The 19,095-nt window shown below is 45.0% G+C and overlaps 1 protein-coding gene across 2 annotated transcripts in view; it reads right to left on the bottom strand.

Moving 5' to 3' along the window:
* Positions 1-19,095, bottom strand: part of POU6F2 (POU class 6 homeobox 2) — a 494,621-nt gene that overhangs the window by 113,423 nt on the left and 362,103 nt on the right. For both annotated transcript variants that reach the window (XM_043978842.1, XM_043978849.1), the window contains exon 5: positions 14,433-14,815. In XM_043978842.1, coding sequence (XP_043834777.1) covers positions 14,433-14,815 — 383 coding nt within the window. The remainder of the gene's footprint in view (positions 1-14,432; positions 14,816-19,095) is intronic.

Genomic DNA, 19,095 nt, shown 5'->3' with positions numbered 1-19,095 from the left:
GGCACAATGCCTTCCATAGATCTGCCACAAAGGTTTATTGAATTGAAATTTAGTTTTTATCTCTTCATCATTAGACTAAGGGGATTTCATAATTCCTGAATAATGAAAGCTGAAGGTTGCCTATGGCCAACAGAAAGGTAAATGGCAGGCTTACGTAGGCTGCAGTGTATTGCCAACCAAGACTGACTGAGAAAAGTGGCATAAAGAGGCAGCCAGAGGGCACAGTAGAGGAAGTTTTTGACTTAGAGTCAGGAAGACCCGAGTCTGAATCTTTGCTTCAGGCACTGATTAGCTGTGAAAGTTGTTTAACCTGCCTCAGTCTCAATTTCCTCATCTGTAAAATGGGGATAATGGCTCCTACATCCTAGGGTGCTGATGAAGATCAAATGAGATGACATGTGTCAAGAGCTTTGTAAACTTTAAAGCACTATACACATTTTGTTGAGTTATTTTTCAGTTGTGTCCAATTCTTCATGGCCCCATTTGGGGTTTTCTTGGCAAAGATACTGGAGTGGTTAGCCATTTCCTTCTCCAGCTCATTTTATAGATGAGGAAACTGAGGTTAAGTGACTTGCCCAGGGTCATACAGCTAGAAAGTGTCTGAAGCTGGATTTGAACTCAGGAAGATGAGTCTTCCTAGCTTCCAGGCCCAGCATTCTACCCACTGTGCTACCTAGCTGACCTATATAAATACTGGCTGTTATAAGAAATGTCATCGACTGGAAAGAAAGGTGGGGCAGTTACCAAGAAATAGAAAATGGAATAGGCAGCAGTCAGATGGGTGCTACATTTGGCATCCATTAAATGTCAAGAGATCTAGTGGAAAGTCCTCAGCACAGTGGATGGACTCCTTGGGGAGGATTTATGGGAGGCTTTCATTTATGGGAGGACAAGAGTCCCAAAAGATGAGGAAGAGATGGGCTGCAATCTGCACATCTTGTTCATGATAAGACCTCAGATCTGCTTAAGTCTTGGCAAACATACCCAGCATCTAACACAGTGGAATGCATGTAGTGGGTGCTTAATCAATATTTGTCATTCTTATTTACAACTCTTAAAGCTTGGGATCTAAAGTCAGTCAGTCCTCTGCTTCATTCCAGGTTTCCTAATGAACTCACCGAGTTCTCTGAAAACTCTAAAGCCCCAGACAGATGTAATTTATCAATGCCATCAGTATTAGACAATTATTTGTTCAGTCTGTGAAATAGGAGGTAACCCTTTTCCCTTCTGGCCTCATTTTCTGAAGGTATGGAGACCTAGGTAGAGTCCACCAGTATCTGTTAGGTGAGAAGACTACAGGGAACTCATTGCAATAGTCCCATGAGGCAGGGAGGCAGGCAGGCAGAAAACTTGACTACCTGCCTTTAACTACAGGGAAACCAAGGCAGGGAGAGGTGAGGCCAGTGGCTAAAAGCCACCTGGGGCAGAGAATTAAAATGAGGCCCTCTCACTTTTACAGGGTCCTGACTCACCCTTGGCTTTGATATCTTTCTTAAAGATTGTGGGGAAAGTACCAGAAAAAAATTCTTGTACTTATGTTTTCATTCTTATGGTACATTAATATTCTATCACAATCATATAGGTAGGTCCATTTCTAACAATTTTGAGGTTTTGCTAAAATAAGTAGAAAATGCATGACTCTTCTAAAATATCACATAAACTTAGAATTTCAGGGAACCTCACAAACCACCTAGCTCATCCCAATTGGAATCTCTTTGGCAGGTAGCACAGTGGATAGCATGCTGAGTCTGGACTCAGAATGACCTGAGTTCAAATATGGTCTTAAATACATACTAGCTGGGTGATCATGAGCAAATCATTTCATCACTGTCTGCCTCAGTTTCCTCATTTGTAAAATGGGAGTAATAATAGCACCTATCTCTCAGTATGTTGTGAGGGTGAAATAAGATATTTGCAAAGTCCTTAGCACAGTTCCTGGCACATAGGAGGCATTTCATAAATGCTTGTCTCCCTTTATCCTTTTTCCATGAGATAGCTGACAAATGGGCTTCCAGTCCCTGTTGGCAGACTCCATTGAAGGAACTACACTATATCTTGAGACAGTCCTTTCCCCTTTGAGACAGCTCTTAATGGTTAGGAAGTTTTTCCTGATATTGAATTTAAATCTGCCTGGGCACTTTCCAGTCATTCCAGTCTGGGGGCGGGGGCGCAAGCCAACCAAGGCTAATCCCTTGAAGGTCATCCTTGAAGACAGTTGTCATGTCCAGCCCCCCTGGAGACCCTCCTCATACTTCTGTATGTGCCAACTCATGTGCCATACTCTCTGGTCTTCTCCCCAGCCTGGCCACCCTCTTTAGAACATGCTCTGGTGTCACTGGTTTTCCTAAAATTGGCACCCATGACCAACCATAAGGTTCCTGGTGATAGCAGGATGGTATGGTAGAAAGAGCATCGATTTGTAGGTAGAGAATGCTCATGACTACATGTATGTGTAACCTTAGACCAAGACTCCATTACCTCTGAGGTCTTTTCCTGCTCTAAATCTGTGACCCAATGTAGAGCTGAAGGGAGCAGAGCAGAGGGATCAATCCAGTGCTTAGCAGAGTGCTTGGCACACTGTAGGACCTTAATAATTGTTTATTGATTGGCTGATTACTTCCTTCTTCCTGGATTCTGCTTCTCTTTATGTACATAGCATAGTATTGACTTTTTTTTAGGTTGCCATGTTGATCTTTTGGCTCCTATTGTTAAACATTCAAGCTTGTAGTCCACTGAAATCTCTAGATCTTTTTCACATGAACCATTGTCTAGCCATCCTATACTTGCAAAGTTGATGTTAAAATATATTATATATATATGTATATAGTTAAATAACATACATATCTGTACACACATATACATATACACACACATACATATACATATATATATGTGTATATATATATATATATATATATATATATATATATATATATATATATATATAAAATCTCCCTTTGCAAACCTTAAAGTACTTAGCTATCATTAGTTAATATTAACAGTCCATGGTCCTAGGGAGAAAAAAGGCAGAAGCAAGGCAGGCTCATCCCCTTGTGAAGAGCCAGCTTACTGGGAAAGGTGGGGCAGTGAGCCTGTAGACAGGAAGACCTGGCTTCCTATGATATCTCAGGTACTTTGCTTGCTATGTGTCCCTAGGTAAAATGCTTTGCTCTCTGGCTCTCAGCTTTCTCCTCTGTAAAATAAGGGTAGTGGACTTGGTGGAAGTCTCTAAAACGATGATCCTAAGAGAGTCCCAGTCCTAGACAGGAAGCTCAACTTTCTATAAAAGAAAATTCCTTTACCAATTTAGCCACCAAGGCTAAGAGGATTTTGGATGGCCCTTTGGGGAGTTCCCTGCTCTGGAATCCATTCTTTATGGAAAGATGTTCACTAGGGGCTTGTTTCTGAGATCAGGGGTTTGGAAGGTTTTTTTTAAAATAGAAATTTGAAAAACATGCCTCTAACAAGAGAAAAGAAGTGAGCTAAACTATTGAGTATGGGAGAAAATAGGTAAGGACTGGCTTTATCATTGGCTGAGAGGTGCCCTTTGAATTTTCAAAAGAGAAAAGAAGACAAATTTTCCCCACTAGAGAAACTAAGAAATGCCTACCAAGGAGGTCCTGAGCAGGGTGAGCCCATCTTTTTCTAGCATGAGGCTCCCCGAGGCCATAGTTTTCTTCCAAAGATTTGGCCACTTGACCCCTCAGGGAACCGAATCCATGGTGTGGTCCCATCCAATTCCAGGCCTAGGATCCCATGATTTCATGATATTGGCCTCAGCCCCTGTCCGGGTGGTCAGATACCTCTTATAGGTCAAGTTTAACTCACAGTGGCATTAATCAGGACAGTTAATTGTTGTTATATGGGAAGTCAAGATGCAGCCTTGCTTTGATTGTGCAAATCTGCCAACTGAAGCAGCCAGGCTGTGCGCTGCTCCGTCTCCAGCAAACCTTCCTCCGGGACCCTGAAGGTCTCTTTCATACTCTCCTTTCTGAACCCTTAAACATTGCTTTGTTCCCTTTAAATGCAGTATTCACAGCCTCACAATTGGAAGACGAGGTATTTCGATGCCAGAAATAGCAAGTCTTTGGGAGAAGAGGCCCTGCTGAGAAAAAGAAGGGGATCCCTAACTGCACCTCTTTTTATGACAGACAAGACCTTTCTGCTATATAAAGCAGATGGTTGGGGCGAGGCCACCACTGTTAAAGATGTGGGTTAGACAAAACATGTCTATTTAGAAAGGTTGCATTGGTCAGAGCCCAGTCAGGCACCTCAGTGATCATTCCAGGGCTGGCTCTGACACATGACCAGATGGCATAAAAATGCCACTGGGAGCTCACCCTCTGCCACTGGCACTTGACCTCACCAAGAGGCCAACAGTAGATGGGCCAAAGGCCTGGTACTACTCTGTAAGCCTGAATCAATTGTGGGTAGGTCAGGGTACCTTGCCAGGCCAGGACAAGGCAAGCTGACCCCTTGACCTTCAAGACTGACTCTGCCCTGGGGTGGATGAGCAGACTGTGCCCTGGAATGCTCTTTTACTGGCATCTATTTGTGATTTTGGAGGCCCCATGGTCTGGCTTTTAAACTAGAAAGGTCAGATTGAGTTACTAAATGCTGAGGATACATGGAAGGGAAAAGAAACATGTAACTCCTGTTTCTCAACAGGAAATGGGAGAAAGGAAGGGATTGAAAAAAACCAAATGGTCACAGATGGAGCAGTCTTTTTAAGGTTGGCCAGCTGCGCTTCCTAGTACTTGGGGACAGTAGAGTTTGTCATTGATTAATCCCTTCTTCCTCTCTTCTCTCCCACCCCATCCTGGTCCTGCCTCAGGTCTTCTTTTCTCCCCATTTCCCACTTTCAAATCTTATCCATTCTCTAGTTCTCTGGCTTGTTGATGATGATGTTGAGTATTGCCGTTGCTGCTGCTGTAATTGTTGTTGCCTTTTCTGAAGGACATTTGCTTCTACCAAACCAGGGATGAAGCACACCTGAGTCACTGCCTCCCCACAGGTTCCTAACCAACCAGACTTCCCCCTTGTGCTCACGTGGGTGAAGAGCAGACAGGAGCAGGCAGGGATCCCCTGGGTGTCTGTGGCCTCCCAAACACCCCTAGGAGGCTGATCCCAAGTTGAGACTGTTCTTCACATGCTGTTTCAGGGTTTTCATAAATCATGTTTGCCACTCCCTGGAAGGTTGCACTGCCCAGATAATTGATGGTAATGTGCCTCCTTTCTAAAACAGTCCAATTATGTTAGAAGTGTCATGTTTTGAAGAAGAAAATGTCAGAGCTGGAAAGGACTTGAGAAGTTATATAGAAATAGTAATAATAACTTGTCCTTGTGTAATCCCTTAAGTGCTTTCCTATATGCAGAGTTGTAACTTGGGTGGGGTGATTAGAGCTATGTCTCAGGGCACTGAGATTTAAGGGGTGGTGATACTCCTTCAGCAGTGCTGAAATGACCTGATTTGTTACCTACTTTGCAAGAATAATTAGTTAAAATAGGAAGCTACTAGTTGGCTTGATTCAACTACACCCTAAGGAACCTCCTGCCTAGGTTGCTACCCCTTCCCACAAGTCTATCTTACTGCCGGACTCCAATCTGCACCTGAACAATTATTCCCTCTTTAAACACACATAATTAACATCCAGCCTCTTCTTGAAGACCTCTGATGAGTGAGAGAGAGCCCACAGCCTCCAAAGGTATCTGATTCTGTCTGAAAGAGCTAAAATTCCTGGAAAGTTTTTCCTTAAGTAAAACTGAATCTTTGTTTTTTTGACTTTTGCCTAGTGCTTCTGTGTCCTCTTGTCTCAGGGTGAACCAACTAAACTTCAGGGATGTCTCTTTGCAAATGGAACCTGAAACTGTGTCTATAGAACATGGAGTCATGAAATGGAAGCTGGATTGGAGCTAGGAGAAAATTAGATGTGAATTTTCCCTCTTACACAACTGTATGACCACCCCTCTGAACCCCAAGTTCCTCATCTGGAAAATGCGGATGTTAATTCCTATGCCACTTGCCCCATAGGGTTGTTGGGAAGGGATACCAAATATCTGCAAATCACTGTAGAAATGTGAGCTGGGATTTAATGTTATTACCCCAGACCCATAAAGGAACTGAGAGGCAACATAACCGTCCTCCCAGACTCTGGGATGACTGTCCAGCTTTGCTAGGGTAGGATAATGGTGGGGTCTGAGGCTCTGCTCCTTCTGCATCCTTCCTGATCACAGGGGCCATGCAGGTGAAACCATACATGGCACCAAAGCCCCCTTGCGAGTGTGTTTGATACTCTGCATGTTGCCTTGCTGAGACCCAGACTTGGGGAAATTGTAATGGTGGGATGTCAAACGTTTTAAGACTGTGTCATTACATCTGTCCTTACATTATGGTCCTTGGCTCCTTTTGTCAGTTTCTACAGTCAGCATCCTGTGTCTATAGGCTTGTTTTCCAGTCTTTTTTCTAGAGGGTTTGAATAATGTCCTTGACAATATCTAGGAATGAGTGAGTAATCTAGGACATGATCCAAAGGAACCACCCTTGGTCACTGCATTCTCAAAAAACTAATACCTGCCCCCTGCCCCTGATCCCTCTGAGAGCCAGAGAATTTGTGTTTTGTTTTTCTTGATTGCAAATGCTTGGGCTACAGTTGTGAAAGGTAAGTACTGCTTAAATGAGGCTTTAAAAAAAGAGATTTTCGCAGTGCCCAGTGCCCAGTGCCCAGTAGGCACTTCATAAATGCCTGTTGAATTGAAACTAGGAATTGTCGTTGTGCCTCCCAAGTCCGGTTTGGGATCTTATCCCAAGGAGAGAATGGAGGGAGGGAGCCCATCGAACTGAGATTTAGCTCGTCTTGTCCAGGATTATGTGAAGAAGAGTCATGATTGACAACTTCAAAAAATTTTCAGTCGTCTCAAATAATGGTTTTCTAAAATGCCAGTTGTTACACAAGGGGAAAAAATCACTTTGCTCTGGAGATGGGACTCTCGTGTTGTGTCAATGGCCTAACAATTGCCAAAGAACCAGGTTCCAAAATGCAGCAATAGGTATTGTGACATTTTGGATTTCATTGCCCAGGTTGATACATAATAATGATAAATCTCCTTTTAGTTTGCCAACTGTTTTCTTCCCCATAACCCCAGGAGGTGTTTAGTACAGGCTTTTGGGAGTTTTGCTTTTTGGTGGAGACACTCTCAGAGTTGAACCTCCCCCTATCAATGAACATCAGTAGCTCATCTATAATGAACAGTTCTTTCTGGGGCCCAGAGCAGTAAAGCAACTTGCTCTTGGTCACACTGTCAGAATGTGTCAGCGGTAGGACTTGGAGCCAGGTCTTTCTGATTCAAATACCAGTCTACTATCGTCTATAAAATGAGCTGAAGAAACAAAAGGCAAACCAGTCCAGGATCTTTGCCAAGAAAATCCCAAATGGGGTAACACAGAGTTGGAGAAGACTGAAATGATTCAACGACAACAAGATACGCTATACCCTGTTGCTTCTCATTGCAAGCATTATCACGTCCATTTTACTGATGAGGCCCTTCAATGGTTTGTTCAGGATAGCAATGGTGGTGACTGTCTGAGGAAGGATTTACATCCAGGCTCTTGATGTGAAATCTCTCCTGCTGCTCATTCTACTATGGTGCCTCAAATATTTGATTCTGGCCTCAGTATAACAGTCCCTCCATGTTATCAGGGAGCAGAGCTGCTTCTCAACAGTCTATGTGGACCAACTCCTGTTGTAGAACAGCTAGGAGAAGTGCTATCTGTGTAGCCACGAGATTCTACTCCAGCTTAAGATGCTCTCACCTTCTGGACCAAAAGGACCTACCAGTCCCATCACTCTGGTTGCCTCAGAGAAAATGAGCTGTTGGGCTAAATGAACCTTTTAATTCAGCCACAAGGCTTGATTTGCTATACTCTGGTATAGACACAGCTGAAAATGTCTTGCCTTCTCTGAGTTCTCCCCTTCACCCCATTACTTGCTTTTCCAAAGAGCAGCTGTTTATGAACTTCCCAAACTGAGCAAGGGAATGGTTTGCAAGAACCTTGGCAGATAGCTAGCGAGGAAAATCGGGGCTGCTATGCTTTCCAGCTTCCTACAGACATCTACGTAGGAACAAGCAGAGTTTTCTATTCCCTGGAAAATTAAGTGCATCCTTGTGCCTCCTTGGAAAGGTTGGAAAGAAGCCCATGGCAGAGAATGAGAGCAGAGGATGCAGGTTACCTACATTTAATGGAGGTCACTGGTCACGGCAACAATGGCCAGGCTTTGGATTAGATCACTGGAGATTTCTAGAGATCTAGGCGCTCTGGGGCATCATTTTGTTCAATCCCCCACCTCATCCCCACCCCCACCTGCCACCATCTTACACAGACGAAGCAAAGGAAACCAGGGAGATTAAATAATGGTTAACAGAAAGAGAAAATAGTCAGGAAAAATGGTGTGAGGAGGGGGAGGCAAGCATGAGCAAGACTATGTGACTTCTTATGTTTTGGTCTTTCTTTATGTAGGGAGCTCATGGATTGTAGCTCTTTTACTTGAAATGGGATAAAATATTACAGTGACCTTGCTGGTTCCCTGCAGTCCAAGGTGATTGTCGGGTAGGAACTGAACACAGATTAAATAGCCTTAGAGACACATCCCTAAGGGCTGGGAAAGAATCCTCACTGGGCAGTGGACCTGGTGGGGGGGCAGGTGGGTACCTATGTATGAGGCTGCACTGGGAGTGGGAGAAAGACCCCAGTACAAGTTTTAGTCTAATTTTCTTGGACAATTGTTAAGTTTTTCCCCCATAAGTACATCCATATGGGTAAAAATATGCATTCCACTATCTTCTGAGCAACTTCACCTCTCAGGGGGGTTTCAATGCCCCTCATTCCTCAAAACAAGGAAGAGAGCTTTCTGACCCTCAAAGGGCCCCAGTGGTTGCTCTGGCTCCTATGCTGCATATTAAAATGCACAAAGCAAAGAGAGAGGAAGATTATCCCATTTCCTGTGGGGCAAGATGGCACCTAGACCGGCAGTGTTAAATGCAGTATTTGGGATCTTAAGCTTCTCTAATGGCTAGTTTGGGGCTCTCTGGCTAAGTGAAAAGCCACTTTCAGTGAGGTCACCTGGCCCCTGACTGTGTGCTCCTCCCCTGCCAAGGCAACCAATTATCTCAACCTTGAGGAGGACTCAGGGACTTTTTAGAGCAAACTCCTTGTCATGCCAAGACAATTCTAGTGGCCCACCCTGAGTTGGGCCTGGAACGCTAGAGCTGAAAGAAAATTCAGAAAGTCTCATTGAACCCTCTCATTTAGTAGCAGAGAGGGGAATATATTTGGCCACAGTCACACAGGGAGTCAGTGGCAGAGCTAAGACTAGAAAAGAATGGGTGACAGAATCAGCCAATCAGCACTAAGGGGACCTTGGAGGCCACTTGATCCTATCCCTTCACTTTATCATCGATTACTTGACATCTCAATACCATTAAGTGCTAATTTGGTAACACAATTTCAGAAAGTTGGTTGCAAAAGATAACTTTTCCAGGGTTATTTCATCCTTCCCTCTTCATGCATTCTTTATGCCAGGCAGACTTGTTTGCTAATTGGTTCTATCTTCTGAATCTATGTTTTTGCACAGTTGGTGCCCATGACCCTTCTTACCTTGGCCTCTTGGAATCCCTAGCATCCTTCCAGACATTCCCAATTCTTCCTAGTTGTCAATACTCTCTTTGAAATTACTCTGGTTTATTCCCCATGTACTTTGTGTTAATTGACCCATGTGCTTGTTAAGTTCCCCAGTGGGAAGACATGTTCCTTGAGGGCAGGCACATTTAATTTTATGTTGTGATCACTTAATACAGGACCTTTCTCTTTTTCTTTTCTGTTCTCTTCCTTTCCTTTTCCTTCTTCTTTCCTCCTCTCCTCTCCTTTCCTCTCTTCTCTTCTCTTCTCTTCTCTCCTCTTCTTTTTCTTAGACTTGTTATTTCATTGGGAGTCTCCAAGAATCCCCAATGTTGAAATTCCGTCCAATGATGTCATTCAGTAACTCAGTTGTGACTTGTAGTCTTTGAAAGTTGGCTGGGCATGGAGGAGTTAAATGACTCACCCAGGGTCACAAAATCAATATGTATTGGGAGCAGGGCTTGAAGCCAGGTTTTCCTGATTCCAAGGATAGCCCTATGGATCCCATGTTATGCTGCCTCTCCTATGATTTGCACATGGCAAGTGCTCAATACATATATATTGGAATGACTTTAGGACCACTTTCTTTCTAATGAAGCCCCACTATTGGAGGGGGATCTGACTGAGGCCTCATCTCCTGTTCTAACTTGACCTTGTAGGGATGATAGTAATGGAGGAAGAACGCTCCTCTTTGGGCAGGGGTTCTTAATCTATGTGTGTGTGTGTGTGTGTGTGTGTGTGTGTGTGTGTGTGTGTGTGTGTGTGTGTGTGTGTGTGTGTGTGAGAGAGAGAGAGAGAGAGAGAGAGAGAGATGGACTCCTGTGGCAATCTAGTGAAACCTAGGAACCCCTTCACAGAATTATGTTGTATTTTTTTAAAATTGATAATTGAAGAAAACCCTAAATTTCAGTTAGATGTTAGTGAAAAGAAAGATGGAAATTCTTTCCCATCTAAGTTCACAGACTCCCTGAAATCCGTCCCTGGTGCTACTTTCCAGTCCATAATGCACCTCTCCAGCCCCTAGAGATCAAAGGAACTGACTCAAACCATTCCCCAATTGGAGCCTTCTCTGATGATACTGTGGCCTCCTTTCTGCCTCTAGAGCAAGAGCCCAGCTTAGCAAATAGGTTGAGACAAAGAGCTAAATCAAAGCACAGATGGACCTTCCAGGAATCCCATGGAAAACTTTGGTCATACCCAGAAACATCATGAAATTTTGTTCAGCTGGAGAAGCCACCCCACCTAGGTAAGCAAGTCACTTTCATTTAATTTCCTTCCTGAAGACATGACAGCATCTGTAGATTTCAAGAAATAATTGTTGTTATCCTTCAGAGTTTTTGAAACAAATGCAATCATCCTTCTGAATTACTGCCTTTCTCTGACAATCTTTCCAAGTTGCATTGTTCTAAACTAATATCTCTCAGACAGATTCTGAATAATGGAAGAGGAGAAAGCCCACATGAAAAATCCAGAATTCAGAAATGAAATCTGAGCTGTCAAATTTGAATTTAGTTGGTCTTTATTCCCTTAATAATCTTCAGACAAAAAACATTTCATTCTAGTTCATAAAGATCATTACCTTAGAGACTTCAATATCTTTGTATTTTGTTCCAAATAGTTATTTTAAAAGAAAAAGTTACACCAGACCCTGTATCTCCAAACTTTAAAAGCTAGCAGCTGTTGTCTTGTAGAAAATACAATTTGCAACAAGGTGGTTGGCATTTCCACTGTGCTATAGGGTATGTTTGCAGCAAACTAACTTAGCTGTGAATTTCCTTTCATGCATACCAAGAGGGGATTCATTATTATCTCCCATAGCCCCCTTTCATTAGGCCTATGGTCATTCTACAAATTAGCCTTCTCTTAGCATGAACCACAGAACAGGATGAAACCAGCTACTTGTCCCACCAAATTCACTTCCAGCCCTACAGGTATATAAAATTCCCTTTTATAAAACCATCCACTGGAGATAAAGAAGAAGAAAAAAAATCACATCCTTAAACTCTATTTATTTAAATCATAAACTAAAGTTCTAACCAGCCCAAATGTTGGAAAAATTACATTTTTTATGGCATCACAATTTGGCTAAGAGCTTCATTCATTGTAAACAGAAACCATATTCTTTCCTATGGGCTTTCTCTAGTACAGCCTTGGAAGAGACTATATTTCTGGGCAGTTTGGAGTACAACCCATCTTAGGACATGTCAACACTTATTCAGCCATTCCAGAAAAAGACTTGTCTACACTAGGCTTTTGCTGCTCAATAGAGATTTATAGGCTGCTGACAGTGCTTGGAAAAGGTTAATGTCCACCAGCACCTATGCTTTTACCTCCAAATGAAAGGAATATTGCACTCACATTCAATGGCAGAAGACAAAGGGAAAGACTTGCATTCTTAGGGAGAGAAAATTCTTTTCCCTGCTGGAAGGTGTATGGATTTCATTGTCAGAGGCAGACAGAATGTGGGTCTTGGAATCTTGGCATCTTGGAATGTGTCGATGTCTAGTATTAGCCCCATCAAAGGCCTTAGCTAGACCCCCTTTCAGAATTAATTTCCTAAAGGATAATTAAAAACACTGAGAGCCCTGTAACAATCAAGACTCACACCATGCATTTCAGTCATGAAATGGACCGACCTGCCCTTTTGAGCAGATGTTGACATACACAAAATCCTTTGGGCCAGTATCCATCCCAGTCTTATATGTCTACAGGTTGTGTGGCCACATATCAAATGAGATCACATAGAGAAAACCCTTTGTAAGCCTTAGTAAAAATGCTAGTTGTCATCATCATCACATAACTCTGAAGCTCAGACAAAGATCATCAGCTCTGACCTAGCAACATTGTCAAACTGGGGAAATGACTTCATTGGCCATGACAACAGTCTAACTGGTTTCGTGAAGCTGTCTTCATTTTTCAGGCTCCCAAGGTCCCTTCCAGCTTTAAATCTAGGCTCCGATGGCCTTTTGGTCTGCATAAATACATCAATCGACAAGAATCTTCACCCCACCCCCTCCTTGGCCAACACACCCAAAATGGTGAGAGCTCTTTTATGCCTGAGGACTCAGTTACATCCAAATACTGTAGTTATTTTCAAACACTGGCCAATAACAGTGAACACACTGACTGTGCCCCATGCCATAAGGAGGGCAATTAGAGATTTGATTAGCAAAGGGTCTTGCCATTCTGTCATAAGTTCTTTTTTCTTTTTGATGGGGCAATGCGGGTTAAATGACTTGCCCAGGGTCACACAGCTAGTAAGTGTCAAGTGTCTGAGGTCAGATTCGAACTCAGGTCCTCCTGACTCCAGGGCCAGTGCTTTATCCACTGCATCACCTAGCGCCCCCCCCCAATCTGTCATAAGTTCTTGGCTAGGATCATAGCATCACACCTGGAAGGACCTCAGAGGCTGTCTAGTCCCAAGCCCCTCATTTTATAGAAGAGGAGACTGAGGTCCCGGGGAGTTGAATGATTTGCAAAGGTAGGATGGCTTAGTGAGTATCACAGACAGGATTTGATCAGAGTCACAGATTTAGAACCACAAGGGACTTGTTCAAAGTTGCTCAGGTATTGACAGTGCCTCTGAAAGCAGGCCCTCTGTCTCCAGAGCCAGCATTCTTTTCACCATCCTACACAAAGGTCTGTGTCTTGGATGGGGCAGAGCAGCCACTCCACTGATGGGGGAAATGAACTAGACTGGTGGTTAGCTAGAGTGGCCACACACCTGGGCCAACCCCAAGATCAGGAGGTTATGGAGCTAGAGGGGGAGATCACCATCCAGGCGGTCAAATTCCATCCTCTTCATTTTATGGGTGAGGAAACAGGCCTGGGGAGGTGACAGAATTTGCCCAAGGTCACACAAGTAGTATGTGGAAGGGCTGTGGTCTGAGTCTAGGTCCTCAGAGACAAAGCTGTCAGTCTGTGGTGTTGGCGATGCAGCCATGATCAAGGAGGTGATTGGGGTTTTTAAGGGGCATCTCATGAGAGCTATAGAGACCCAAGACCTTCCTATTGTCCCCAAAGACAATGGAAGTCAGTGCTCCAGTAATGAGCCTCTCTTTTCCAGGGGAATAATGACAGCTCATATGTTAAATGGGGTAAACTGAAGGACTTCTCATGTGAGTTTCTCAGAAGTGATGCTCTTGGAGAGCCTATCCATGGCATTTCCGACCCTCCACATTTTGATGGGATGGGATGGGTAGTATCTGAGCTGGGGCCCCAGGGCCCCGACTCCCACAAACCCTGCAGGGCTTTGAGAACAGCTGCCCAAGTGTACCAATTGCTGTATTCATAATGCAGACTAATAACCACTGTGCCCCGTGGGCGGCCCACTGCAGCCTCTCTGGCCAACAGAGCTGGGCCAGTAATAATTTTAATTGGACACTCTCTTTGCTGCCTTTCAGAAAGTATCATAAAGTGGAATTATTACATTCTACAAGTGCACTTACAGCGAGGGTCTCTCTCAGGAGGGAAGAGAGCCCATTTATCCTGGGGGGGGGGCAGGGGAGGGAGCTTCTATGTGGGTCCATTCGTTTTACTTTCATGCACTCCCAGGTGCATGCTGCTTGCTTCCTCTTCCATATATCTAAGAGACCAGTTTGAATGAGACGACCCAGGGCTGGAGGCATGCCTAGAACAAGGAGAAATGATTTCTCCAGAAACAGATGCCCCTGCTTTGGGGCACAATGTCACTCTATCCTGCCAAGAAGAGCTTTCTGCTCAGCTGGGACAGAGAGGGTGAGCACCATGGGGAGCCTACCTGCAGTGGGTTCGATGGAGTGAGAGGTGATGGAAGGCCATGCCCGGGGGACTGACTGGGCTTCTGGGGAGAGCCGGAGGCCTGCTGGGCTGGAGACTGGTTTGATGTCGGAGTCTGGGCTGGGTTCTGCTGGGCTTGTGACGGTGCTGGTGGCTGCGGGGGCTGTTGAGGTGGAGGTGGGGGTTGCTGGGGTGGAGGTGGCTGAGGCTGCGGCTGCAGCTGTGACTGAGGCTGGGATGGCTGTGCAGTTGGTGGCGGGTGCTGGCCGGTCTGCTGGGGGGGTGGTCCGGTCTGCTGGGGGGGCGGTGGGGGCTGCTGCTGCTGCTGCTGGAGTTGCTGGAGATGCTGAAGCTGTTGGAGTTGGGAATTCAAGGATGAGGTAGCTACAAGCAGAGAGAAGGAAGGAGGGTTAGCTTAAAGGAAAGGGGGCAAGAAACAAGCATTTATTGAGTACCTACTATATGCCAGCCACTGACAAACATCTTATTTGATTCTGTGAGAATCAGGGTGCCACCCCCCTGCTGAGAAAGACATTGTGAGAACCAGGGCAGCGCCACCCTGAGGAGAAAGCCTGTGACTAGCGTCCAGAAGTTACATCTATTCATAGAACTGCCTGTAAGTCATGTCAATCAATACTACCGCCAATTAGCTTGGAGCTGTGTGTGGGGACCGCCCCTCTTGCGGTCCCACAGGCAGCTTCTGATGGAGGAGAACAGGGATCCTTTTTTCGATTGGAGGTCTCGGGGGCGGCTGCAGGGACAGTGTAGCTAGGCTTTTTCTTTCTGAATTCCACGTGTCCTTCCTCTCTCTCTTTTGATAACTTCTAACATACTTTAATAAATGCTTAATGCCCAAAGACTGGTGCTATAAGCTTCTAATTTAAGGCGACCACACATTAGATTTTTAATCATAACAATTAGATTTTAAACATCACAGTTCTTACAACAACCATGTGAGTTCAGGGCTATTTTTAGTCCATTTCAAAGTTGATGAAACCGAGGCAGGTAGAAGTAAAGTGACTTGTCCAGGATTACACAGCTAGTAAGAATCTGAGGCTGGACTTGAACTCAAGTCTTCTCTACTCCGGACTGTCTAGGTGTCCAGGGCACCATGCCTGGGGAGAAGAAGGCCCAGCACCCTCAGGAAACCTGTTCTGAGCTCTCCCCATTAAATAAGCCCACAGGAGTGAATTGAGCGCAGGAACAGATTCAGGTTCTGACTCAAATGCTGCCTGGCTGTGGCCTTTGGGGTAGGTGGCTTCACTTCCCTGGGGCTCCATCTCCTCATTTGCCCGTGGACAGAGCTGAACTCTCTGGGCTTGGAGGTCTCTTCTTTCTCCAGATCCATGATCCTACTATGGCTTAAAGGCCACCTGTGGCACTTCTTAGCTGGATGACCACGGGAAGCCTCAGTTTCCTCATCCATTAAATGGGGATAATAATACCTTCAGGACCTACCTCCAATAAGAGGGTTCATGGAAGGTGCTTTGCAAACTTTCTGGGGCTGCAGAAATGTTACTGATTGTTATTCCATGGGCAAAGCTGAGGAACTGACTTTGCTTTGATTCTTAGTCCTCCAAGAAGTCCATAGCACTTGGGACCGTAGGTCTAGAGATTTACAGCTGTTCCGTTCAGAGGTCATCTCTTCCGTTCCTTGGATTTTATTAGGTGAGTAAACTGAGACCCAGGGAAGTTAAGCGCGTTGCCCAAGGTCACACAGCTTGTAAGCATTAAGGGCAGGATTTGAAACTAGCTCCTCTGAATCCCAAGCCAGTGCATCTTCTCCTGATATCTCCACTACCTCCAGGTTGCTTTGTCAGGAAATAGAAAGTCTGCTTCTGTCACTTTTAGAAGTGTTTAAGAATCCACGTGGCAGATGGCTAAGAAGGTTATTTAGATAAGAATGCGGGGTATAAACCCCAGGGAGGAATTTCTGCTCTCTCCACCCCTCCTCCGCCAGCCAGCAGAGTTACTTTAGAGGTGAGACCACAAAATGCCATCTCACCTTCGCAGGCCTAGCCAGAGGCAGCGAGTGGGATTTTCAGGCTGGATTGGCAAAGACCAGAGGGCAGACGGTGCCACTGAAGTGAGGTAGGGTGGAAAGGAGAGCTGGTCAGCAAATGGAAATCCTATGGCAAAGTGGGGTGGCCCCAACCTCCACAGGGGTGAGGGCCAAATTAGTCCAGCTCTCTTGTGCTACAGGGTGACCGAGACCAGCAAAGACCATGAAGTCAGGCCCCTCTTAGTCCTAGCCATTTTCCTTTGTTCATTATTTCCTATTTAACCTCACTTAAATTGCATGTTGTCTCCACCATTAGACTCTAAGCTCCTTGAGGACATGGAATATATCCTGCCTCTTAAGGCATGAGGGCAGTGGACACTGTGAGAAGTTTCTAGAAATGAATTATGCTTCTTGCCATGTAGACATTGTTATGGGCTTGGGGTACCTCAGAAGTTTTCTGGGGTAAATCAAAGAACCTTCTCCTAGAGAAACTAAACCAAAGGACAGACACACCTAAAGAGATAAGCAGCACCCGACTGGAACTGAGTGAGCTCTAGGACCACCACCCTTCGTTCCAATCTTCCCCACCCCTTAGAGTGTGGCTGCTGCCTTTGTGGTGTGAAGGGGAGAGAGATGGCTTGAGAGATCCAGAGCTGCCCCTCACCCAACTTCCCCCAGCCACCACCAGTGAGGGATGGTCCTCCCCCTATAAGGAGACTTTCTATAGTCAGATGATCACCTCATCGGACAATCATCAGTCCTCTATAAAAGTGTCTGTCAGGGGCAGCTAGGTGGCGCAGTGGATAGAGCACCGGCCCTGGAGTCAGGAGGACCTGAGTTCAAATCCGGCCTCAGACACTTAACACTTACTAGCTGTGTGACCCTGGGCAAGTCACTTAACCCCAGTTGCCTCGCAAAAAAAAAAAAAAAAAGTATCTGCCTGTCTCCTGCTCAAAGAGAAAGGTATTTCAGAGAGCCACACCTCTGTGCCATGCCTTCTCCCCATGAGAAGTCCAAGGACTTCTATCATGGTTTCCTTTCCCTAGCTCCTAAATAAGCTATTATTTTATTCTAATTGGATTTGTGTGCAAGAGGGTGTCATTCTATTTTTTTTTTGTCTTTTTAAAAAAATTTTTGTGGGGCAAGGGAGTTAAGTGACTTGCCCAAGGTCACACAGCTAGTAAGTGTCAAATGTCTGAGGCCAGATTTGAACTCAGGTCCTGCTGAATCCAGGGCCAGTGCTTTATCCACTGCGCCACCTAACTGCCCCAAGGGTGTCATTCTTTAAAGAGGAATCCCTAAGGACCCTGACACCAAACTGCTCTCTATTTCCTCTATAACAGACATCCTGGAAGAAGTCCTGTTTGTCCCATATTGCTCACGGTTCTGCACCCAGCTGGCCCCAGAGTAGATCACTGATACATACCCCTATTGAGATCTAGCTCTCCCTGCCTTTCCTCATTAAAATGATCATTCACAATCTCAGCATTGAGATTCTCTAGGTGTGTAGAAGATGATCCCATCTTTCATTCCAGCCTCTTCCTACCCAAAGGAACTTTGTTCGGCATCATAAAGAATATAACGACGAAGTCTATAGGAAGATGTGAGAGACAGTGCAATGGCAAATAAAAGGAGGAAATTACAAAAGAACATATCTTTTCACTCAGTCCTTGTCTTCTATCCACTCTCCCCTCTTCCCCTGCAACTAAGCTGAGGTTTCTTGTAGTTTCTGGCTAATCACCCACTTTTAATCTTATCTCCAACTAAGTACAGGCAAACTGGTTTAGGAACTGAGTTCAAATCCCGGCTCCATTATTATTATTAGTTTTTTTGTGGGGCAATGAGGGTTAAGTGACTTGCCCAAGGTCATGCAGCTAGTAAGTGTCAAGTGCCTGAAGCCAGATTTGAACTCAGGTCCTCCTGAATCCGGGGCCGGTGCTTTATCCACTGCACCACCTAGCTGCCCCTCCCTCCCCCGCCCCAGCTCAATATTTATGGACCCAACAGACCTGATTTAGAAAAAACACAGGTCAGAAGACTATCCGCTCCCTGATCTAGAATCCAAAGGGACTTCAGAGGCTGTCAAGTCCTGTCCTCACATTTTAAAGATTCTACAAATGGGAGACCAGGGTATTTCAGCTGTGTTTTGGAAATTAAGATTCACCTTTTTGAGGGTCCTGTAAGTGACCCTCAAAGGCAATAAGGGAACGCAATAAGGGAAATGGTTTGTAATTCTTGATTATTCTATTTACTTGGATCAAGTAGCTCAGGAGGCAAGGTCTGAGCTCCAGAGTTACCTTGTAAACACAGCCCCCAGCTCCTCCTTTTGCTGGGCTCTAAAGCACTGGTCCCCATCCCCCTGCAGCTCTGCCGAGCCCTGGGAGAGAGCTAGCCAAATAGGAAGGCTTAGCTCCATGATGGGAATTGACTGTAACTCTGTAACTCGGCATTGTGCTTCCCTCCACTTCTCTCGAAGGCAGGAGCATGTATTAGCAACCTCAAGGGCATGGGAGGAATTGCAAGAATGAAATAATCTCTCAAGAGTTTCTCATTCTACAAAAAATAGGGATGGGCAGGAGAGGCCTTTTCAGCACTTGGCAAATTCAATTTTCTCAGATACCTCCTTGAAATGCCGCCCAATTTCCAATGGAGGGAAGCCACA

The sequence above is a fragment of the Dromiciops gliroides genome, chromosome 1 (assembly GCF_019393635.1).
Source record: "Dromiciops gliroides isolate mDroGli1 chromosome 1, mDroGli1.pri, whole genome shotgun sequence".
NCBI classification, from domain to species: domain Eukaryota; kingdom Metazoa; phylum Chordata; class Mammalia; order Microbiotheria; family Microbiotheriidae; genus Dromiciops; species Dromiciops gliroides.
Note: the sequence above shows the minus strand (reverse complement) of the source record. Positions and strands in the feature narration are given on the sequence as shown.